The 23,716-nt window shown below is 41.8% G+C and overlaps 1 protein-coding gene across 1 annotated transcript in view; it reads right to left on the reverse strand.

The window, feature by feature from the left end:
• Positions 1-8,966: 8,966 nt before the first annotated feature.
• The window catches only part of LOC143168176 (protein spinster homolog 3-like), a 28,922-nt gene continuing 14,172 nt past the window's right edge, over positions 8,967-23,716 (reverse strand). The window contains exons 9-12 of the mRNA XM_076354357.1: positions 18,800-18,865; positions 13,608-13,706; positions 10,600-10,768; positions 8,967-10,093 (exon numbers count right to left, since the gene is read on the reverse strand). Of these exons, the coding sequence (XP_076210472.1) occupies positions 10,601-10,768; positions 13,608-13,706; positions 18,800-18,865 (333 nt within the window). The 3' untranslated portion in view covers positions 8,967-10,093; position 10,600. The remainder of the gene's footprint in view (positions 10,094-10,599; positions 10,769-13,607; positions 13,707-18,799; positions 18,866-23,716) is intronic.

Consider the following 23,716-nt stretch of genomic DNA (forward strand, 5'->3'; position numbering starts at 1 on the left):
CATCTACTTTGGAGCCCTCTTAAAATCTTTTGCAACCCATCTGTGCGAAGAGAACCTTACTACTACATGAAAATGCAAGGCTGGATCATAGTTTCTTTGGGTTTCCATCCCTACCAATGCATCAGTCAATTTGCTGCAGCGAATGGGCAGTAACGCTCAGTTACTCTTCTAATCTACGTTAGGAATAGTGCTGTAAATCCAAGGGCAAAACTGCAAGGGACAAGCCTAAACGACACTGTAAACCCGTCTGTGGTTGCTGCAACAATGTGAGCTCTGGACACTCATCGGAGGGAAGCACTGAGCACTAGCAGGGAACATACCAGCCTAAGAATTAGGACAGTCAAGTTCAAATCCCAGCTGTACCTTGACTAATACACTTCTCTGGGCTTTGGGGTTCTATTGCCATTAAAAAACCCATGGATGACACTGATCCATCTTAGGGAAATACTACTCAGTTGGGGTTTTTTTGGCTAGTTACACATGAACTGAGTGTTATATTCTTCCCTCCTTTCCATTTCATTCTTTTTTAAACGGACACGATCTCATAAGATGGGAGAAGACTGCAATACTGGTGCCAAAGTCCTCTTGTCGGTCTCTTCAGAAGCTGAGAGAGCTACTGGCAGTAGCCCAGGAAAAGCAACAAAGAACGGTGCAAGTTTGGATAGCAGCTAGACTTGCAAACCTAAGAGCGATGCAAAGTAAACCAAACACGAAACAGAATGATGATTGGCAGAGATATGATGACTCTGCTGCTGGAAATGAAAGTGCTATGAATAATTAGCCACCTCTGACCCAGGAAAACATTGACTTCATTTGCAGCACAAAACTGATTGCAGATGGTATTGGGGAGGAGACCCAAGCTATTCGTTGTGCTTTCCCCTCATCAGAAAATTCATTTCCTCTCTACTGTTGAGCAATGAGATATACCTGATTTGATCTACTGAGACGACTTCACATAGAAGGTTTGGAATGAAGAATTAAAGAGCCCATGGGGTGATGCTAAAGGTAATCTTATTAAAACAGTGAGAAAATGCACATATCTCTCCTATTTTAATAAAGAATTAAAATAAATCCCTTGAAGGAACAAATTTTTTGGACATTTCTTTGAAATCCTAATGTCATTGTTGCTGAATGGGACACTGGATATCAGTGCACGAACGAGGACATTTCTCATTCCCTACTCCTCCTCCTGTTCGTTCCCATTACTGCTCACCTCTTCCCACACTGCCAGCTGCTCCCTGCCTTCCCACTCCACCGCTTTCTCTGCACGCCTGCCAGCCCTCTCTCCATCTGACTCGCGTCCTTGCTGAGCGCCAGTTCTTGTCCAGCCTTGTCTGCTGGTAGGTCTCACCTTCTCACGGCTGACAGCTTCATTTTGGGCTCTCAGCACTCCCTGGCCACTGTAATACATTTCCTATAGCCATGACTCCAAGGCTTAAGAGAGAGAAAAAGCAAAGATACATTCTTACAGTAGGCGGAGATACCTGTCTCCTGTGTGCTCTCGTCAAGCACCGTTACCTTTCCTCAGCTGACATCAGAAGAGTGAGGCATCTCAGACTGGAAAGAAGCCTGAAGATAAAGAATAACATTATCCCTCATTATCCCTTGCCACAGCCTTTGGCTAGTGGAGGATAGGACGGAGCAAAGCCTGACTGGGAAGAAAATACAAACAGCTCAAACTAACTGTCTCTCTGGCAATCTCCATTGCCTTCGGCATGTACAACATGTTTGACATATGCAGGTACTCGTTGGAAATCAGATATTACAGCCCCTCTGTTGAACGCTGCCTCAGAACAAATGAGTTTTAACACTCACTTTCCAGGGCCATTAGAAATAAAGTCTAAAGGCTATGAGGAGGAGGAGGCATTTGGATCCTTTTCTTGCACCTCTGCAGCACCATTGGAGGGCAGACATTCCTCACATCAGGAGGAAAAATAGGCACCTTAAAGTAGGCAGCTCAGCTTGCTTTTAAGGCAAGTTTGCAACGCTCAAGAAGCTAAATATACTTACTTGTAGTCAAAGAAGTCTGCTCTGGAATTGTTGGGATCACAAAAAAGCCCATCACTTGTTGAAGCAGACCCATCCTGTGGCCACACCTCTTCTCTAGGCAGTTACAAGCTCCCTGCTAGATCACTCTGTTCACTTAAACAAGCTATGCTTTTTGGTTAAACATTTGCTTTTTATGGAACATCAGCAAATCCAAATCTTTCCCCTTTCCTCCCGTACCTCGCCCTTAAAAAAAGATAAAAGTTCCTCAATAAATTGGGCAAGTCCAGGCAATCCCAGTAAGCACGAAAATTTTCTTCTCCCCCAGACACAGATAACTGGCTTCCTTCAAAGCCACCGATGTCCATGCTTCAGTCCTGTTGTTCCTGTCAGCCCCACCCTTTCCGGTAGCACTTCGAGCCTCTGGTAAAATGCAGCGAAGAACGTTAGTCAGCGCACTAAATCAGGGGGCACAGACCCCCTAAGACAACATGACAGTGTTTAACAATACAAACTAAATTTACAGGAGAAAGCAGCTGGTATGAAAATAACTGCACCTGCTTCACTAGCAACATTCTCCCGCTTGCATGCGCTTAGCGGAGATGATGATGAATCACATTTAATCACATGCTATTAGAGGAGGATCAGACCACGCAGTGTGACCAGGTTAATAGGTTGGAGATGCACATATCTGATGCCCAATTAAAACAATTCTCAAAATAGAACTGCAGTTTCCTTTAGGAGCTATGCCTCCTCACTTTACAGATCAGGCAAGCAGCTCTGTCTTCCATGACTTCCAGGCAAACAAAGGGCCCAAGAAAAATAATTCCCTTGCTCAGGAGCTTACCATGCAATTCCCATTGAATTATCCTAGGTTACCCAGGTTAATTGGAGGGACGACTAGGAGACTGCCGGCTCACAGAGGCTTTTGTGGTAAAAATCAGATCATGAACATAATTTTCTAGAGTAAGATATTGCTTAAACACTATCTAGCTGCCATTATACATCCTCTAGGTGAACCATCTCTAGTCATTCTGAATACAAAGACCAGACTAATCTGTTTACTATAAAACATCACCAGTATTTTTCATCAATCACCTCTCCTCTTCACCTATATGCTCATACCCACGTACCTCTCTTACGTCACACCACAAGGCTGTCTTCCTGCAATGCTCTTAAAAATCAGAGGTGGGGAGTCTGTTCCTTTACACTGTGATCCGCATTTTATTCCACTACGGGATGAATCCACAGAGTTATCCGAAAGGGTTGAAGAAACATCTTTTCACCTGGTTTTACTAAGGAAATGTTCTCAGTGAGAACTGAGGTGTCCTTTTTCACTTCACGTCCTCTTTTACTACAGCTCTGTCTGCTCCCAGCTCTGACATACCAGTTCCAGTGACATCTCCTCTGCGCCGGGTTGTCGATACGCACAAAAACCAAGTTCATTCACTGAAAATGTAAACTATAAAGGCAAAAAGCTATGAAGAAGTTAACAGTTGCAACATCTACCAGACTGAGGATTAAGAAGTACTCGCAGACCTGCATTTCTTCAAGTGATGTTTTCATTTCGCAGGATAGACATATTCCTGAAAAAAATGCCTACAACCAAGATTTCAAAAATTAGATGCCTAAGATTAGGCTCCTAAACCCATAATTAAGTCTTGAAGTAAATGGCCTGATTTTCTTGAGTGTTGAACACACGGCTGCTCAGACCGCCTTCATTAGGAACAGAGGGATGCAAGGCTCTTCGAAAAAAGGGAATGAAGAAAGGAAAAAGTCAGGACACTTGCTAGGGTACGTTATGGTGGGATGAAATAGCTGGCTTGAAGGCAGTACTTTCAAAAATGGTTGCCTTCATCCTTTTTACATCGGTTTCAATCCTACTGCCCAACACATTAAATACTGAAAAGAAAATTATACCTGTGTACATGAATGCATGAATTTACCTTTCAATTCCATTTAAAAGCATTTTTCATAATAATATAGAAAAATATTGACTGTAGGGAAAAAACCACCACAGTATATGAGGAGATGAAGTCAGATCTTAGTACCACGATATGAGCCAAGTCCTGTACGGGTCAGATTTGTTCATTGTATAGAACCCCGATTTTACGGAGACAGTGCACGTTTCTCGAGCCCTGCTCTAGCTCCCCTGGCAGGGTTAGGCCCACTGGGATTCAGTCCCATTCCAAATCTGTATAGATTTAACAGTGCATTTACAAAGGACCTTTCTACAATGAGGTTTGACAGAACTTACATTCATCTCTCAAAATTACAGCCATTTCATTACTGCAGGACACGTAGTCAATTTACATACTAATAACAAAACTGTTATGAAAACATTAAATTACACAAAGAGAGATCAACACAATTTTGGTCAGCTATACAGCATTAGGGTCAAGAGCCTTTTCATATCAACCTTTGTTTCCCTTAAACAAAAAGCTATCTAAGAACCTTTCCAAGGCTTTATTGGATTACAATGAAGATAATTACAGAACTGAGATGAACCCAGTGGCTGTCTTGTAATGGAATACAGCCAGTTCCAGCTACTTGGATGCCAGCACAACTTGGCAGGGACCCACAGACATTGTTCCTTCATCGCCTTTTTTTTTGCCTGTCTCAAGGGAGGAGGTGACTTCCCTCCAGGTCCCAGGCACCCTCACAGGCAGCAGTAACTAGCAGTATTGCAGGCAGGGTAGGAAAACCCAGTACTCGAAGGAGTAGTGAAGAAGAAGAGTGACCAATGTTTGCAAAACAGCAGAAGGATCTCTGAAGAAAACTTGCGCCATAAAGGTTTTGGGATAATGGAGGATTTTTAGGTTTCGTAGCGATTTCAGAATTTATTTCAACGGACACTGCATTTTAATGTGAGGAGGGGAAGGTAAAAAAGCAGAGATGATGGATCTACTGCTAAGAAAGAACTAATGTCAGCTACAGCATAAATTTGGCTGATCTGGCCTTTCTGTACTCATGTTACGCTGTTGTCAGGTGGACAGTGTCTGCTTCTTTTAGCTTACTTTCCAAACAGGCATCAGTTAATTATTCCACAGATTCTAAACTAAGAGGGCATATATACCTAATGATAAAGGCACTAGGTGAATCTCTAGTCACTAGACAATGGAGGGAGTACAAGGGAGGACAAGTGCAGGGGAGACGAGCAAGACAGAATTCAGCCAATTATTCTGCAATAGAACAGTCGGGGGGAAACTGCCAATTTGTCATTGATGGAGTACTGACACCGGCCACCTATGAAGGTGATAAAGTCTTCTTCAGTGGAAGTTAGGAATGAGTTAGCAAAACAGCCATCAGGGTTGGTACTGTCATAACTGATCCAGCCTCAGCACAGGTCCCTCAGAACGACAGCAGCAACCCTGAGCCTTTTTTTCGAAGCTAAACGATGCTTTTGACACCCATGGCTACATCAGTAGCATTATAAAGGATCACAGCTGTTCTGCAAAATGTTTTGCAAAAGGCAATTCCGCTGCACGAGTGATTAGGGCAAAGAGGAATAAAACACAAGATCTTCTTAGGAGGAGCAGCCTAGACAGAATATCTAATTCTGCAGCCTGGAAAGCTGTGGTCTGCCATCGGCACACCTTCAGCCACAGTACAGAAAAGATTTCTTAGGTGCTGCGAAACCCCTTTCAGGAGCAGTGCACAGGGCTACGTGCTTGGGAAGGAGAGGGGGAGGGAGAGAAAAACTTACATAAAACATCTTTGACAATTAAAATTCTGCTGATAGCAATCTCACACAACATCACTGGTGGAAGGAATCACTCTGGAGAAGCAGTTACATGCCACGGTACTGTTGTATCTTAGACATGTCCTGGCCACTTGATGCCTGTACAGGCATTTAGCAGAAGCTAGAAATAATCACGACTCTGAAGGTAATTTTTATGCCAAGCAGAGTTCTAAAACTTCCTTAAAAAAAAAATCCACATAAACATCACTAAAGGTCAGTACCAATCACCTGTCCCCTGCTTTGGGGAATGAGGGAAGGGGAGGAAAAGATCAAAATCATTACCTGAATGGACTTATAAAATCTCACCTTTTGGAGCTGTTCCAAAGTGCCCCTTAGCCACCGTTTCGGTTGGAAAGAGCAAAGAAGAAATGTTAAAGGTAGGAGGAGAATATACAAACAGTTACAGAAAATACAAGTTTTGTCAACTTGTTTGACTGTCATCCATTTGATGCAAGGGACACAGATTCCAAGCAGCTTGAATGCTGCAGAACAAACTATCTCAATAACCAGCAGCTTCCAGCAGCAGCTCTGTCCAATCTAGATAGAGCAGCAAATTTAATAACTTCTTTAAGCCCTCCACTTTTTTCTTACTTCTACTCAGTTGGCTCCATAGAAAACAACTGCTATTTCAATTGATGCCTAAAGAGAACTTTTGTTCCTTCGCTGGCCGTGTGACAGGACTCCGTGACTTTCTCTAATACAGGTTTTTGATGGCATGCAGAAAGTGTAATGTCTTAAATAGCTACAATGCACAACAGCCCCCTCCAGCGCTACGAAACTGGTGTGTTAACCCCTCAGTGCAGAATTTGGTGCCACCTGCTAAGAAGCAAATTCAAGACATACAAAAAATTTCAAGAAATTCTACTCCTTTTACATATCCTAGTGAGGAAGTTTTATCTTTATTTAAGACACAGAACCAAACAGATGATGGAAACAGTTTCCCTGCTTTGGAGGCAGAGCCTCCCAGGGCTCTTTCACACAGGCACAGCAGCTTTGCATGACCTCTAAGTCAGCAGTTCTCAGCAAGACAGAGGACAGTGCAGCTCCGGGGAGGGCCAGGCACAGCTCAGAGCACCCAGCCTCTTGGCTTGGATGTTAGTCTTACTGAAATGCAGAAAAAAAATTAACAAAAATAAAAGCCCTCTCCCCTTACATTACAAAGAAAAGAGAGAAGCATTTGAAAAGCTGGAATGGAACTAGTCCACATGATCCTGCTAATTTCTAGGCACTGACTTTCACAAAGGAGATAAGAGTAGGAGTAAGAATGAGTTTGTCACGGACTTCATGTACCATCTACAGAACAGCATTTGGCATTTCTTGCTTATATGTCAAATGCGTGCCTCCACAGTATTCCAGATACAGTTTCTGGTTAGGTTTTTTTTTTTTAAGAAGAATTTAATCCTGACTTAACAAAAGTGATAAAATAGATCATCTGTTTACAGGGCAAATCATGAACATACCAATAGAGAAGTACTATCAAGCTGCTTAAAACCTACCATAGCTGCATAATGGGAAAAATTATTCTCAAGATCTTGGCCTGTCTGCCTGAGTTTCAAGGAATCCACTGTGGTGTTGGGGACATCTGGTTTGCAGCTGTCAATGATTTTAGCAATCGCAAACTTTATCTCTAGAGTTTGGCAACAGAGGTAGAATCTTGTGATTCTATTACTGATCCTCAGAGCTCTGTAAATCCAAGCTCTACACCTTTCATAGTATCAAGCTGCCTTGTAAAATGAATTCTTTACCAAAACTAAATCATTACCCAATACCAATATCCCCAGACAATTTCAGAATTCAGCTGTACATAATATACATGTTTATATATTGTTGTCCTGGTTTCGGCTGGGATAGAGTTAAATTCCTTCCTAGTAGCTGGTACAGTGCTGTGTTTTGGATTTAACATGAGAATAATGTTGGTAACACACTGATGTTTTAGTTGTTGCTGAGCAGTGCTTACACTAGTCAAGGACTTTTCAGCTTCCCATGCTCTGCCAACTGAGCAGGCTGGAGGTGCACAAGACGCTGGGAGGGGGCACAGCCAGGACAGCTGACCCAAACTGGCCAAAGGGACATTCCATACCATGGGACGTCATGCTCAGTACAGAAACTGGGGAAAGCTGGCCGGGGGGGGGCAGTGACTGCTGCTTGGGGACTGGCTGGGCATCGGTCGGCAGGTGGTGAGCAGTTGCCTCACTTGTTTTTCCTGGGTTTTGTTCCTCTCTTTCTTTTTTGTTGCTTTCCTTTTCATTACAATTTTGTAGTAGTAGTAGTAGTAGTAGTAGTAGTAGTAGTAGTAGTAGTAGTAGTAGTAGTTTCGTTTTGTTTCATTTATTTCAATTATTAAACTGTCTTTATCTCAACCCACAAGTTTTCTCACTTTTGCCCTTCCAATTCTCTCCCCCATCCCACCGGGGGGAGTGAGTGAGCGGCTGCATGGTGCTTGGTTGCCAACTGGGGTTAAACCACGACGATTGCGTACAAGAGACTTGAAGCACACTGCAAATCTTTATGGCAGTAGGCTTATATGCAGCTTCTGAGAGATTTTGATAAAACGCTAAGGAAGGGTCTGGCACTGTTGTGCCAGATATTGCAAATATCATAGAATTAAACAAAATCAAAATAATTTTATGGCCTCAAATACTGATGTGCACTTGTCACAGAACTCTTCCATCAGTTTCTGGGCATAAAGTGATGTAACAGTGAATGGTATCTAGTGAAGGTACTGCTGGACAATATATTGCATTGGTGAATTTCACCTCATCTCACAATTTAACTTTTCGACAAAGTAGCTGTTTGCCACGTGGATATCATCAAACAGCACACGTGGTGCAGTAACAGTGTACCCGATGAATCTCAGGCTCTTGCAAGTCCAACCTCGAGTGTGCAGTGAGTTGAGAAGGCCCTAAAGAATGGTTTTAGACCTACCAAATTCATCCTACAATGAGGCATCAGCGCAAAGTGAATTGTTCTCCCTCTAGCTGGAAGACAAATGCTACAAATTTCACCAGGTCTGCCAAATATAAGCAAGAGGTTTCAATCCAAACGTTGCTACCAGGTAGCTTAAAAAATAGCCTGAAAAATGTTAAGACAAGCACTTAGGACCTCTACAAGCTGATGTGTCCATATCCAATAGTAAAAATCCCTTGTTGGACATGGGTTCTCTGGCACCACATGAATTTCCAAAAAGTCAGTGGTATAATGACTTTGGCTAGTTTTTACAACCAGAAAAAGTTGCTCAGTCTTTCAGAATGCCAACTTTTATTTTAAAGACAATTATTACACTCTTACCGAGTATCACAAAACAGTTTCTCTATTATTTCCCATAATGGCATAAGCTCTGGCCAAATTTCACTACCTGGGTTTAAGTCAGGTTTCAGAACAGATTTTTTTAAAAATGAGGGAGAGAGAGGGAGAAACAAAAACCTGCAGTTGCTGAATTATGCTAGTTATAATGACATTAGATATTCACAGTTGTTACAGGAATATTGTGCTTTATGATTTACTGGGAGAATCAGGCAAGATTCAGAATACTTCATGATTCACTTGCTAATATCTTCCTCAGGCTTTGGCTCTAAGGTGCTGCTGGGAACGACACCACCTCAAATAATGAAAGCCGGACACGCTAATCATGTCCTGTTTGGCACCTAGCATGATATTATGACAATAGATACCACATCCAAAGTCTTATGCACTTTAGAGATCAGAGCTCAAATGGATCGTTGTATTTATGTGGTTTTACAGCTACTGTTCACTCATGAGAGAAGATACTTACCCAGGGCCTGAGGATACACTGAAGAGCCGCAAAGGATTATATAGAGGCCGTTAACATATTACACAGAAAATGATCACAACCCTCCACTCCTGAATCTGACACTGACTTTGATAGTTTCTGCTTCTCTTGGTCATTTCAGACGACTGAAAACACTTTCTGTACTATCTACATTTTCCAAATTCTACAGGCAAATCTTATCCTGCTGAGAATTCATAGGCCTCCCTTCCTAATCTCCACGAGACATTCTGCCTTAAATGCTACTGTCTTGTTTAGGTTGGCAGTCGTGCCTGTGACAGCTCTATACACTACCTTCTGGAGCTCCCCAGCTCCACAGAATACTCGTGCTTGTTTTGCAGATGGGGGAGGGTTGCCATATGCCAATGCAGCAGCAATTTTTGACTCACAGTCAAGAGCATCCAAAAAAGTCAGTATGCGGGATTTTCTGCCATATGGAGGAATTGCGATTTGGCCTTTTCTCTAGCTGTATCTCATTAAGCAAAAGGGAAAGAAAAAGGGGAGGCCGTTCTTTTCTTCTTTGCAAATCTTGCCCCAGGGTTCATCTTCATTTTAAAGACAGCATTCATTTCTGGTACCTAGAAAACCAAGTCAGAGCAGAAGGAAGTTGTAAGAATCTAGGTGATTAAGGACAGCGGTCTGTCCAATTCAACAGGTTTTCTTTAAGTCTTTTACACTTTGAATATGACTTCCTTCAGGGAAGAGGGAGAAGGCTAGGACTGGTTCTACTGGGCTCAGAAAGACCAGAGTAGAAAAAGGACAGCACCTTCCATGAAGTCTGTAATGGTGCATTACCTACAGTAAAGCTATTTTATTACCTCCATAGACTGCAGCATTTTGAAGGGGTCACTAATGGCACTTCCCTGATCCTTGTGGGTTCTGCAGTCTGTTTTGCTCAATATGGGAGGTTTGTTTAATCTGAGACCTTGCTGGGATTTTGTCTTTATTTTTTTATAGAAACTAACGTGGTATTAACATAATGCAGACATTTGTGCTTTAACTTTACAGAGCCGATATCATGGCTAGTATACAAACAGGAAAGCAATCAGATAGATGTTTAAAAGTTATAAATATACATAGAAACCTCAAAGCTGCTCCGCTTCCTTACGATCTTCCTCAATGTAGAAAGATGTCAGGAGGAAAAAACCTCCTCCAAAGACACCAACAAAAGCACACACGATGAAGCTGTACTGCATGCTCCAGAAATTCCACTGGAATGAGTGAGCATTCTTGGCCTGGATAGCAGTGGAGATCTAGGGAGTGAACAAGGCTGTCATTAATCTGGGATAACACCATCATCCTCTCTTGGTTTAAGCAGACTGTTTACAGTGTGGTCCTTGAAAAGAATGAAACTAGGCAGATAGGGACGAAAAGCCTGCTACCAAAGTTTGTCAAACCCAGTACCCAATACACCTATCCTTCACTGCTGTCCAGCTTCCATTTGGTCAAGGAATCTCGTGTTCTTTTATACTTTCAGTGCCTCCAGTCACAAGAGTAGGAAATACCGCAACCAATGTTTATAATGTTTGGTAAACATTAACTCATTTTACCATTTTCTAGCCCATCTCCAGACAGCTAGCACAGGACAGACATTTGGCAATGACCTTTATCACTTCTTGATGTTATTCGATAGCTTTATCCATCCCTAAACAGCATCAAATGGATAGAAACGGGATTAGCATCAATACAGGCACAAGCAGCAACACTCATTAAAAAGGGAAGAGCTGGAAATTAATTTGAGAGACAAGAGTGGAGTCTGCTTTGGAGCCAAAAGGCATTTGAGGAGTCATGGAGTGACATTATGAGGAACTGGGAAGAAGAAGATACGAGGCAGCTGCTTTTTGCACTGGCTGGAGGATGAGGTTGTAAAAGCTATAAATGATACACGTGAATTTTATTTTTGTAGACAGAAAGAAAAGCTGATTTCAAGAAACTCAGTAAGATTCAATACTTAGCCCAGGAACTTAAAATCTCGTTAGCATAAACAAAAAGATGAATGTTGAATGCAGTCATTTTTATTCCCACATTTGTTCCTGATGGCTAGAATACGCTACGTGACTTGAAATACACAAATATGAGACTCTTCAACCTTTGCTGGGTTCAGTATGATTATTTATGACAGTTTAGGCAGATAAGAGCAAGATCAATTCTAAATGGGCACCTAGGGACTACAGCAAGCATAATGGCCAAAATACAGACCTAATGCATTTAATTTTAAAATGCCTAGTAAGAAAATCTCTGCAGCGCCGAGGGAAGAAAAACAGACTCTGAAAAAGACTATTCTCTGACTCTCCAGCCAGTGTTTAAGCTAAAGGGTTAGCTGAAGCAGGTTAGTAAGCAATAGCAAGGCATGAATGCAGAAGATTCGGTGGTTAATCAACAGCAGACATGGGCAGCGTTGGTATATTGGTTCACAGAAGCATTCCAGAAGACAACGTTGTGCTCGTTGCATAGGACCCCACTTGGACATACAGCAGTTTTATTCCTGGATTTATTGTCTCTGTCCTTTGCAAAGTTGCAAGGTTACCTGAGGTTAATCTCATCTAGATAAGCTTTTTTTGTCTTCACACTTTTCCATTAGCTGCTATTTAAGGCAACTGCATGCAAGGTACTGCATAAGAAGTATTCTGCACGCAGTTACTAGCAGGATGGAGCAGCACATTCAGCAGGAAGCCTCAATTCTGCCTGTGCCTCAAAGGTGGCAAAGAACAGTGGGTAGGAGATACATTTTCATCTTTCAGGCAGGAAGCATAAATCAATAGAATAGTCAAAGAAGAGAGAATGCACAAGACGTATTTCAGCTTTTAAGGTACCTCCCATTTTTGCATATCATTTCAGCCATTTTTCACGACACAGGGATGTCGGTTATTATGTTCCCCCGTGCATACAGCCAAATCAGTGTCAGGGCAATAGTTTCATAACACACACCAACGAGCAAAGCGATCTCTTCATTTGCCAAAAAAAGAGAGCCAGCAGGAGGAATGTCTCAGTGAGAGAGGGCTGTCTTCTCTGCCAGACAGATTACACAGTTGAGACTCCGGTTTTCACCCAGTTGAGGACAAGGGGGATCTCCTGGCTGGCTGGACCAGCAGCAGCTGTGCCTGCAGGCACAGCTCACTCGGGCATTTCTGTCTGGCCCCGTCTAACCCTAACACTGTTAACATGTCACAAAGAAAGAAGAGATACTCCTGAGGTGAACTTCTTAAAATAAACTTCCATATAAACAAAACTTTAAAGCAACAACAACAACAACAACAACAATGACTCGCTGTCTCTCCCATGTCCAGTAAAGCAGAAAAATCAAAGCAGGCAATCGGTTAGCTACTGTGTGCTGAATTACTGTGCCTTAAATCAAAAACAATGAAGGAAGGAAACAACACTGACAGATATCATCCACTGGAACTAAAACAAATGAACTGCAAGGAGAAAACAGTACTAGGCTGCTTTGTCCAGAAGCACCTAAGATCAAGTGAATGTAGGAAGGGCAAAGAAATCAGGTCTCGAGCAATATGGGAGTCCAAGGTTAAGGTAATTTGAGACCAGAGCTTTGAATGCCGAGTAGTATCAAAAGGCAACCATTGCAGTCACTCTTGTTCTGATTTTCAAGAGATCATTGACTAATTGCAAGATTTCAAACCTTAACTTTGAACTAAGAATTTAAGGTTTGAAACTAAGGTTTCAAGATATAAAATGGTATTTGATTAATTTCCATGAAGCTCCTCACAAACTTCGCAGAAAGTGCTTAAATCCAAGTATAAGACCCATGACACTGTCTTTGCAAAAATGTATGCCTTCAAAAATTTATGAGTTTGCGAATTTAAAATCAAAATAAATTTCTACACATTGCATGGAACTACTCACACCTACAGGTATAGGATTATATTCTACATACCTGCAGTGTCACAGGACCAGAAGTTGCATGCACGTAAAAATGTTTAGAAAAATGTCTTTCTGTATTCTAGTATTCGAGGCCACCAATCTGAGTAACTTCTAATTTTCAACCAGGAAGTGCCTACAATCTGTGAGTGTCTGTCTTTCAGTTTCTAAAAGTTTTACCCTAAGGAAAGCTCAATAAGCAGAGAATTCACTTACAATCCCAATGAGATATGGGCTGCTTGCATCTCCCAGCAAATGGCTCACCAAAATCTGCAGAGCAATAGCTGTAGACTGCTGTCTTGGTGTCACAACATACTGAAACAAAACACAACCCACAAGAGAATGGCTATTAACAGAGTGAATCTCATGAATGGCTAACTACTTATATAACATCCTAGAGAGATGAATATATTCATTTTTATATATTTCATATTCAAACACTGTTTACAAGTTTGGAGACAGAGAAGTTACTCTGAGCAAAAGAGTACACTGGATGTTTTGTTGAGGAAAAAAAAACATTCAAGAAAGCAACACACGAGGGGGAATGACAATAAAGTAGGAAAAACATGACTCCCCTGCCTCCATTCATAGAGTCACAGCAGCTTGCACGGATTCGCTTGGCCATGCAACTAATAGAAACCTCCAACCAGTAACCCGTCCAGTTGTACTGATTTACTAACGAGGACATTCAGCGCTGACAGCCTCTGAGAAAAACCTCTTATGACACTGTGTCAGCAGGCACGGTCTAGACTGCTGGGGGGAAACTGAGGTACCTGGAACCTGAAGTAGCTGCCATGGCTGTAAAGGATGTCAGATGAGGCCTTGCAGACCACGTGAAGACCCAACCTGGCAGACCAGAAGGTGGCTGATGGTGCTTTGATGATAGCTCTGATGGCAGAAGTTTGCTGCTTGTAACTGGATAGCACCTGAGACATAGCTTGTCTAGTAACAATACCTCAAAATCATTATGCTTTTGAGTGCACACAGTTTAAAGAACAAGTGGAAGATGTGGCACGCATTCAGAACACGGCGAAGCATCACATAGATTAGAACTATTTTTTAAAAAGAAATATGGTCATTTTGGGGTAATAAGGGCTTTATGTCTGTGCTACTGAAGATCAACTGTGCCTGAAGAAGTACAGTAGGATTCTATAGAGTTTGTGTCTCTCTCTTTCAATAATACATTTACGCAAAAAAGCATTCTCAGTCAGAATGAGACAGAAGCAATTCTAAACCTTCACACCTTTGTTTTCCAACCACTTGCTTATATCAAGGACAAAATGTTTAATATCCTCCCACTCCTCTACACCCCAACTTGATTTTGTTTGGAAACTGATCTGAACATCACTTAGGGTGTCTCAAACACTAATTAATAGGGTGACTGGTGTTTTACCAAGAGACAAACTCAAGGTATATAAGCTATTGTGGCTCTATAGCTGCCTTCAAAGAAACACTAATACACATGACAAGTTGGGTTTAGAAGGAAAAAAAAGGTCCTGCTCTCACATTTAACTTAAGAGTTTTATTACAATTCTTTGTGTTTAAAGAGGCCTCAGAATATTAGATAAAAAATATTTACCTACCACTAAGATGTAGCTATATCACAACAGCAACATCAATGCCACACTTTAGTGTGGGTGGAACTCCATTAATGGACATTAAAACAGGCGGATAAGGAAGCAACATTGTCCAAGACACCAAGGTTAATTACTCTTGTGAGAATAAGAGCAAAAAATACTTCAGTGCCACATGCAGTCAGGACCTATACATACCAGTAAGTTACAGCATTTTAACTATACTGAAACTACAAATCCATAGCACAGATGCAGAAACAGGAAGGACAATAAGCTATATTAATGTGGACAATAAGCTATGTTCATAGAATCATTAAGGTTGGAAAAGACCTCTAAGATCATCGAGTCCAACCGTCGACCCAACACCCCCATGCCCACTAAACCATGTCCCTAAGTGCCGCATCTACACATCTTTTAAATACTTCCAGGGGTGGTGACTCAACCACTTCCCTGGGCAGCCTGGTCCAATGTTTAACCACTCTTTCAGTAAAGAAATTTTCCCTTGTGTCCAAATGTTACTGTAATGGCTTGCATTCAGGGATGGACAGAGGATTCTGTAGCACTGCATTCCTTTCCCTCTTGCAGCCCCCCATCTGCAGGAGCTAGCATGACATACATTCTTCGTATGAAGATTGGAGCACATATAGAATCAAAACACCTAAAAATGTTATTTTTATAAAAACCCATTCATAGAATAATGCACGATTTACATCTTGTAGCTTAAGTAACATGCCAAGCTTTTTCCATTGCTATGGTTTTCATGCTGTATGTCTCTCTCTCACAAACCTATTTCTACCACTTTCTCTCGTGTTTGACAAGATGTATGTGCTGCAGAGTCTTTCCCAAAAACGCAGCTCTTCTGGGGGGTGCCAATTTGGATAATTTTTCTCAGCAAGGTCCCCTATTTTCACAAGGCTTGTATGAACTCAGGTCTTCCTGAGGTGTCTTTATCAAACTTGGTTGAAATCCATGGTTTCAAAACTTAAAGAGAAAGCAGACACAGACTGTAGTAAGTCTTGTTTCCTTAGGAAGGAGGCTATGAATCCCATTTAGATTTAACAGAGCATTTGATGTAAGATGAGAAAGAAAATAGACAGATTTCCCCCAACACAATTAGCAAAAATTATAGCCAACTTGGCTATCTGTCCTCTTATCTCTGCCTAGTAAACCCTTCTTGTAGCCAGGGTTTTCTAAGCAGTAACATGCCTTACACCTTGCTGGAATGCCAGAAACACAGCAATGAGCTGTGACGTCCTTTTTTCTACAGCCAAATTTCCTCTGTTCAGAGAGGGAGTTTCTCAAGCGCTCATATAACTCATTCCATTCAGTGGGAGCCTTTTGGTCCTGCTTACCCCGTATTGCAGCCAGTTTCAGTAAAGAACCAGTCCACATTGGCAGCGCCCCTCTTAGCCAGAAATGGCCGCAAACTTGGATACACAAATCACTCAACATTTTAAAACAGCATCTTTGCACCCAGTAAGAGTACTCTATACAATGCAGTTTTATTAAAAGATACAACCTCCTCCCTTACTTTGTACACACACAGCTAGCTTGTATCCCTTTCCATTCCTAGTCTCTCCAAAGTTGATATTTCTAACCATGGATGGAACATTTATTTTTCATTAGGAATATTTCGATAGAATGCTTCAACAATAATAAATATTAAACCAGGGATGCCTTGGAGATCTCTTCAGAGTTACAGAAAACCACTTTAATGTCATGTTGCCATCACACTGCATCCAGTCCCCTGCCAGTGTAAGAACAGAGTCATGTGAGATTGGCTGATCTGGAGGCTGAAATCCTTGTCATCCATGGGATGAAGGAACAGCCCAACAGCTCCTCCTCACTGTGGTCATGGCACACTTTGGCCTAGACTGAGGGCATGCAGTCCACCCAAGTTTTGTTTTCTCCCAGAACCTGCCTGGAGTACCAGTTGAGCATCTGCACTTTGGGTACAGGCTCTTGTACAGAAAGAGAGATAAAGAAACTACCGTGGAAAACTCTGAGCTTGGGAAGTAGACCTTGCTGTGACAGACTGTACTAGGCTGGAGACTGTCAGTTCTTGGCTCTCCAAGGATATCACGTCATCTGTCCTAGACTCAGATTTCTTTTCTTTTATTGATAATGACAGGCTGTTTGAGAAATACAAATCAAATATTATTATGCACTTAATATATTGTGGGCATTGCAGGCGTGAGAAAAGATAAATGCACTTTCGCGCTCTCAGTCCTCTGCACCGCTTCCTTACCACATTTATTTAATATCTCATATCTGTAACTAAAAGAGACACATGGAACAAAGCTGTAGCAAGAAAAATGGAAGAGAAGGCTAGGATGTTTCCTGTAGTTACCAGGCTCATACAAACTCTGCCTGTACTATTATTCAGGTTCCTCTGCACAATGGAAACCATATGCAAGAGCTCAACGTGCTGTAGGATTCACTAAGAAAAGAAGAAACCAAACACTCCCACACACAGGGACTTTGAAATAGCCATAGCATCCTGCCTGTCCACAGTGACTGCCCAGTTACCTATGCCATGTCAGCGATGCAGATGACATCCTACACGCTGTCATCTCCTAGGAGATGCCAGTCCAGATGCCTTGACAGATAAGCAGGGTGCCCCAAACAGATATAGTTTGCAAACCGTGTTGTGCTGTCTCTGGAGGTTTTAGAGATCATCCTGCAGACTATGTGACAGAGCTGTCAGCTAAAAAAGCAGATGGAACAGACAGGCTGGTAAACGCTTCTATACCTCCCAGGGCACTTCCAAACAAAGACGGGGATGTGTTGGTAGCCTTCCCAAACCTCATATTAGCTTCCAGTTCCAGCATCTCCTACGCTTTTAGCTGCCAAAAACCTAAAAGACAGGGTCCCATTACCTCACAGATGGCAAACATATTTCATAAGGGACACTCCATGTACAGCCTCCCGGTAAGCCAGCGTATTGTAAGCAAGGCAGCTACAGCACCTCTCCACTTGCACATTATGACTGTAGTTGTACAGTAGATACCTTCAGGTTTACAGCTGAATAAGGGGCACAAAGGTTGCTACATGCAATGCATCGTGATGTATTAGCCACAAAGGAAGAAAGTCCTTATCATTCAGTCAGCATCTTCCTTTGTCTTCAGCTCCACAGGTCGCAGGATAAATGAATTCCTAGCTACATTGTCTGGCTAGTAGTGCCATGTGGGAAGAAAGAAAAGTTGTTTTCATGGCAAAATAAGAACATGCATTTGCAAATCCAGCCACATTATCAGAAATCCTACCAGTTCACATGGGAAACAACACAAAAAAGAGTTCACAGAATGATGAACTGTAATGGATTCACTAACTTTAGTTTACAGAATATTGACCTTCCCTCATTTGGATAATCTTTTCAAACCTTCGGAGCACAAATAGAAAAATCTCTGATTATAGACAGAAAGTGACTCTCTTTCTGGAGCAGACCGTTTTCTAGCAGACATCCAACAACACAGAGCTGTACAGAAAATCCAAACTAGTGTGGGTACCAGCACTAGTACTGTCTAGTACTACTAGATAGTTCCACCTGCATGAATTTCATCCAAACCAGTACATCTCCTTTCTGGGCTTACAATGAGCTTGGACTACCACTCCACCACACCTTTATTGTTACTGGCATCTTTGCACAGCAGTACATTGTGGCACGTGGTTACATGCCTAACGTTAGCAGGGTACCAATAAGGGTATTCTTAGTAAGAGTTCATTCATCTCTTCCTGGAAGGCGGAGGTCCTTCTGGACACCAAGATGCAGGCTTATGAACAACATTATGTTGAGAAAAGCTGAAAAACTCAAAATAAGGAAATAGCACTTACCAACAGTATGTCTGTCACAACAGCCCAGTTTACAGATAGAAACAGTTCTCCAAATGCAATAAAAATCTGCAAAAAAGAAGAAAGCAGTGACTATACACGCTGTATTGACCTTCTTTATTGCGAAGATGAAGGCAGGCTCACTGACTGTGCTTATCTATGTAAGAGTTGTTGTACATACCCATCTACTTATAAATTAAACATCTCTGTCTATGCTTACAAACACTAACTTCATCTTAAAGGGGGGAAAAGGAACCAGAGAAGGTATGTGGGTTGCTTTGTGTCACAAATCCTCAGCAGAAGAGCCAAAACAGAAAACGTATACCACCCTCCCAAATAAACTGTAATGAACTGCAGAACCCAAGAAGAGGAAAGCAAGAGCCTGTGAAGAGCAACATTCAGCACAGGTTTAAAAAGTGCTCAAAGATCTCCCTTTGCTCGGGTTTCCAAATGAAACCAGAGGAACACCTCTGTGCCAGTACAAGTACTCTTAAGGGCTCCTTCAGAGAGATAACTTCCAAAATGAAATGGACTCCATGAGACAGGCAGCCTCAAAGCCTTGGTGCCCTGTGGGAATTCCCTAATTCATCACAGATGGAGACCCAGCCATCAGGAAAAGGGGTAGGGCCCCCAACAGTTCTTACAGCTGTGCTCTTAGAAAAGATTAACCCTTTCAGCCAGCGCTGGACATAGATTTGTAGAGACTAATCGATACTTGAGGAAAGCAGCAAAGCTACGCTATTAAGGTGGAGCAGTTCTAGAAGGCAGAATCTATTCAGTGACGCAGGCCACAAAGTCAGATGGCACTTAGGAAATAAAATCCATTATAACAACAGGTGCCAGCATCTTGTCCGGTAAGGTCTTGGTCAAGATGTTGTATCTGGTTGATGAAAACGCAGTCCTAAGAAAGGCACCGTGGCAAACCATCAGATGTTTGCAGAGGGGTAGCTTACATTCTCCTAAGAAGAACCAGACCTATTATACACCTTCCTATGATACCCCAACCTCCTCTGTGTTTCTTGCCTGTACTGTTCATGTGTTTTCTTCTCCAAACCAGTCTGGAGAAAAAGTTCCTTGAAGCACACAGATATTTAGTATAGACCTTTATTCAGACATCGTTTCCTTCAAAATGCTTTATATAGGTTTTCTAATTTGTAGCTGAATCTATTCCTCCGTACATAATTACTTTTCTTTAAGTTTCATAACAAATACCACTCATTTCACATACTCCTTGACTATGTCTTTGCTCTTGGATTTATGTATCTGTCCTGGTTTAATCTGTTACTATCTCAAACCCTTCGAGTCCCATGTTGGGAGCCAAAAAAGACTGTTGTGGTTTAACCCCAGCCAGCAACTAAGCACCACACAGCCGCTCACTCACTGCCTCCCGCCCCGGTGGGATGGGGGAGAGAATTGGAAGAGTAAAAGTGAGAAAACTCGTGGGTTGAGATAAGAACAGTTTAATCACTGAAATAAAATAAGGTAAAATAGTAATAATAATAATAATAATAATAATAATAATAATAGAAGAATACACAAAGCAAGTGATGCATGATGCAATTGCTCACCACCCGCCGACCGATGCCCAGCCAGTCCCCGAGCAGCGGCCCCCCTGGCCAGCTTTCCCCAGTTTCTGTACTGAGCATGACGTCCCATTGTATGGAATGTCCCTCTGGCCAGTTTGGGTCAGCTGTCCTGGCTGTGCCCCCTCCCAGCTTCTTGTGCACCTCCAGCCTGCTCAGTCAGTAGAGCATGGGAAGCTGGAAAGTCCGTGACTAGTGTAAGCACTGCTCAGCAACAACCAAAACATCGGTGTGTTATCAACATTATTCTCATCCTAAATCCAAAGCACAGCACTGTACCAGCTACTAGAAAGAAAATTAACTCCATCCCAGCCGAAACCAGGACAGCATCCCACTATCAAAGTCTTTCAACTGATACAACCTTGGCAGACCTTGCCCTTGCAAGAGACAGAATGCAATCATTCTTCTCCAATTCCATGACTGTTGCAATAACAGTCTATGGACTATAGAAACGATGCTGCATGCCAGTCTTAGCTAGAAAGCAAGTGACACACCTTTTATTAGAGAACTTTGGGCCAAACACAAAATGAAATGTGTTCGTTAACATGGGTAGCAATATCACACAGTTCAGCTCTTTGCCAAGCCACCTGGCAATAAGGCCTAACAATGTCAAATCTTGCAGCCACCAGAAAATACGAGCCCTTCATCGTCTTATTTCAAGCTAATACTCTCTGAACTCTCTTGAACATCCAAATTCATCAAGGACCTTCCTTTCTTTTTTCCCCCCTGATTCCATACAAATAAACTTTAAATGTGCTATTGCTTAACTTAGAATTGCAGCCTGTGAAGTGGTCAAAGCAGTACTCACAGAGGAATTATAGGCAAATGCAGAAGTTGAATCCTGCTATACAGCGATAACAACATGAACTTAGGTAAATTCTGTCAGTTGTGCCACAACTAGCAAGAGAGAGCGCAGGTTAAAGTGAAACAGGGAGGAGACAAAGAACAAAGAGATTTATTTAAATCCTGGCTGATACTTTAGATATAACAAGATGCAAATACAACAGAGCAGAAGGTTCTGAAGACTTCCAAACTGTTCTTAGATACCATGAATGGAATAGATGCCTGCCTGCCTTTATACATCAAATGAGAGATTGGTCTATCTCCCTTATAGGAATCTTGTGATGTTTAGCATTTTTAAAGTGTTGTTTCCAGTTTCCCTTTCTCTTCATGCTTTTTCCAAGTTATTTAGTCTCTACAAGCCCCTAAGAACAAGAGCATGTCATGCCTAGTGCAAGAAAAGAAAGTAAAATTCATCTTTAGGAAATAAGTTATGCTTTCAACCTAGAGTTCGAAGGAATAGGAATTAATGAAAAATTACCCATGATAAGAAAATGTGATATTCAGTGGTTAAGGTCTCATACTCCAGAGAGAAATTATTTCATACAGAATTGTGTTAACATTAGAGACACAACTTTGTTAGCTTTTCTTTTCTTTCCTAAGGTCTTGTGTGGATTGCAGTTGTAGGGTCACCAGAAAAATTTAACCCAGACAGTTTTGGAAGGTAATAAATCATTCTACAGATTGTATCAAGGTATTATGTCTAAAACCAGTATCAATTTTATACTTTCTCATGCAGAATAAATGCAATATGGTTGAATAGCTGGCGTACTCAGCCATCCAACTGCAAAACAACTGCAATCAATAAAGAGGAGAGAGTTGTATGTTCTTTTCTTCAAAACAGGTGGAGATATCCTAGAAGTACTGTACTTGGCAAGGGAGAAGAGCTGAGGATGGCAGGAAAACAATAGAGCAATGCTCTATTTAAAGTGTATCCTTCTGCTCCTACCATCTTACAATATACCTCATACTGTCTCAAGTTCTTACTTTTAATTAATTTAGAAAAGGTTTCCATTAAATTTGTGCAATCATGCTTGTGGCATGCCCATTCTAATCTAAGTGTACCTAGAAAAGAGTGACACATTGTATTTTATTGCTGTCACTTTCTCCAGGATCCCCAACGTTTTTAACAGACAACACTGAAAGTTGGTCTCCAAAGGATACAACCAGAATAATGTCCCAAATTTTAAGGGGATTTTGCTTTGTAAATGACTGTTTATATTCATACCAAAAGCTAATATGAAGAGAACTAGATTGTAATCAATGTCAGTGCCAAACACACATTCTGCTTTTAAACAGTCACATGCCTCAACAAAAAAGTAGGGAATCAGTACGGCTGGACCATATGCGATCAGCGATTTCTGTCTTTTCAAGAAGAACCACACCAGGCAGGTGTATCAGAGACAAGAGCTGCAGAATGCCTCCTTCAAAGGCAAGTTGCAGGTCAAGACTGCATCCTGATACAGCATTACCATCAAAGATAAGTCTGTTTAAATCTAAGTTACTGCAACGCCAAATATTGTCCAAGCTGCCCAGTCACAGGGTTCAGTCATGACTTTCCAAAGCACCTGCTGCACTGCAGAGAGCACACGTGTTTCGTCTTGTTTTGGAGACAGGAACAGATTTAGACAGCGTGTCCTCTGAGATAACAAAGCCGGTAATATTTCTTTGTCTTTTCAAAAGTAGTCTTTGAAATCAAGAACTGGATGTCCAGAAAGAGAAGAGAAATCTCATTACATTTCAGTTCACCTACCCCAACAGAAACCTTGGAAGTCCAGCCATATTTCCATGTTCACTTGAGAATTCTTGTGCTTTGAAACATTTCTTCCAGCTTTGGCCATAACTGCTTAAACCTGTCTTGTTCCCTTTCATTATCCACTCAAGACAGTGGAAAGCACCATACAGAAACTACTGCAATTGCATGCTGATGCACGTACGCTTTTTTGCTTCAGTAGCTTCCGCGCTGTGAAGTGATGGAGACAGGTTTGCTAACGTCAGTGTGCCTGAGTAGACAGTGACTGGAAAGCCAGTTTCCTGCTAGTGTCCTACACAAATGGAAGATTTGTTTCAGTGGGACCTTCAAATTAGATGCACCAGCTGGCACGCCACTCCAATTCTCACACCAGTATGACTAGTGTCAGATCTTGTTTAGAAAGCAAGGAGAGGCACGGCTGGTGCCAGAGAAGGCAATAGTTAAGCAGCTGTAGTGGTAAAAGTACTAGAAGAATCAGGTGCTTAGATTACGTACAATTTATTACCACTGCATATTGTCGACATTACGTGGTGGAACACCTGAATCAAGCACATCAAACAAAAGACAAAATGGCAAAGTCTGTGGTTAAAAGACCAACTGGTCTGCCCACGGGAAGAAACTTAAGGAACACAGTTACCCATATCCCAGTTCAGAATTTCCTTCCAGATAACACACTGCTTGAAAACAGAACGCTGCTTGCAAGGAGAGAAACATTTTAAACAAATTTCTTTTTATCAGTCCTAA

Source organism: Aptenodytes patagonicus, chromosome 17 (assembly GCF_965638725.1).
Source record: "Aptenodytes patagonicus chromosome 17, bAptPat1.pri.cur, whole genome shotgun sequence".
NCBI classification, from domain to species: domain Eukaryota; kingdom Metazoa; phylum Chordata; class Aves; order Sphenisciformes; family Spheniscidae; genus Aptenodytes; species Aptenodytes patagonicus.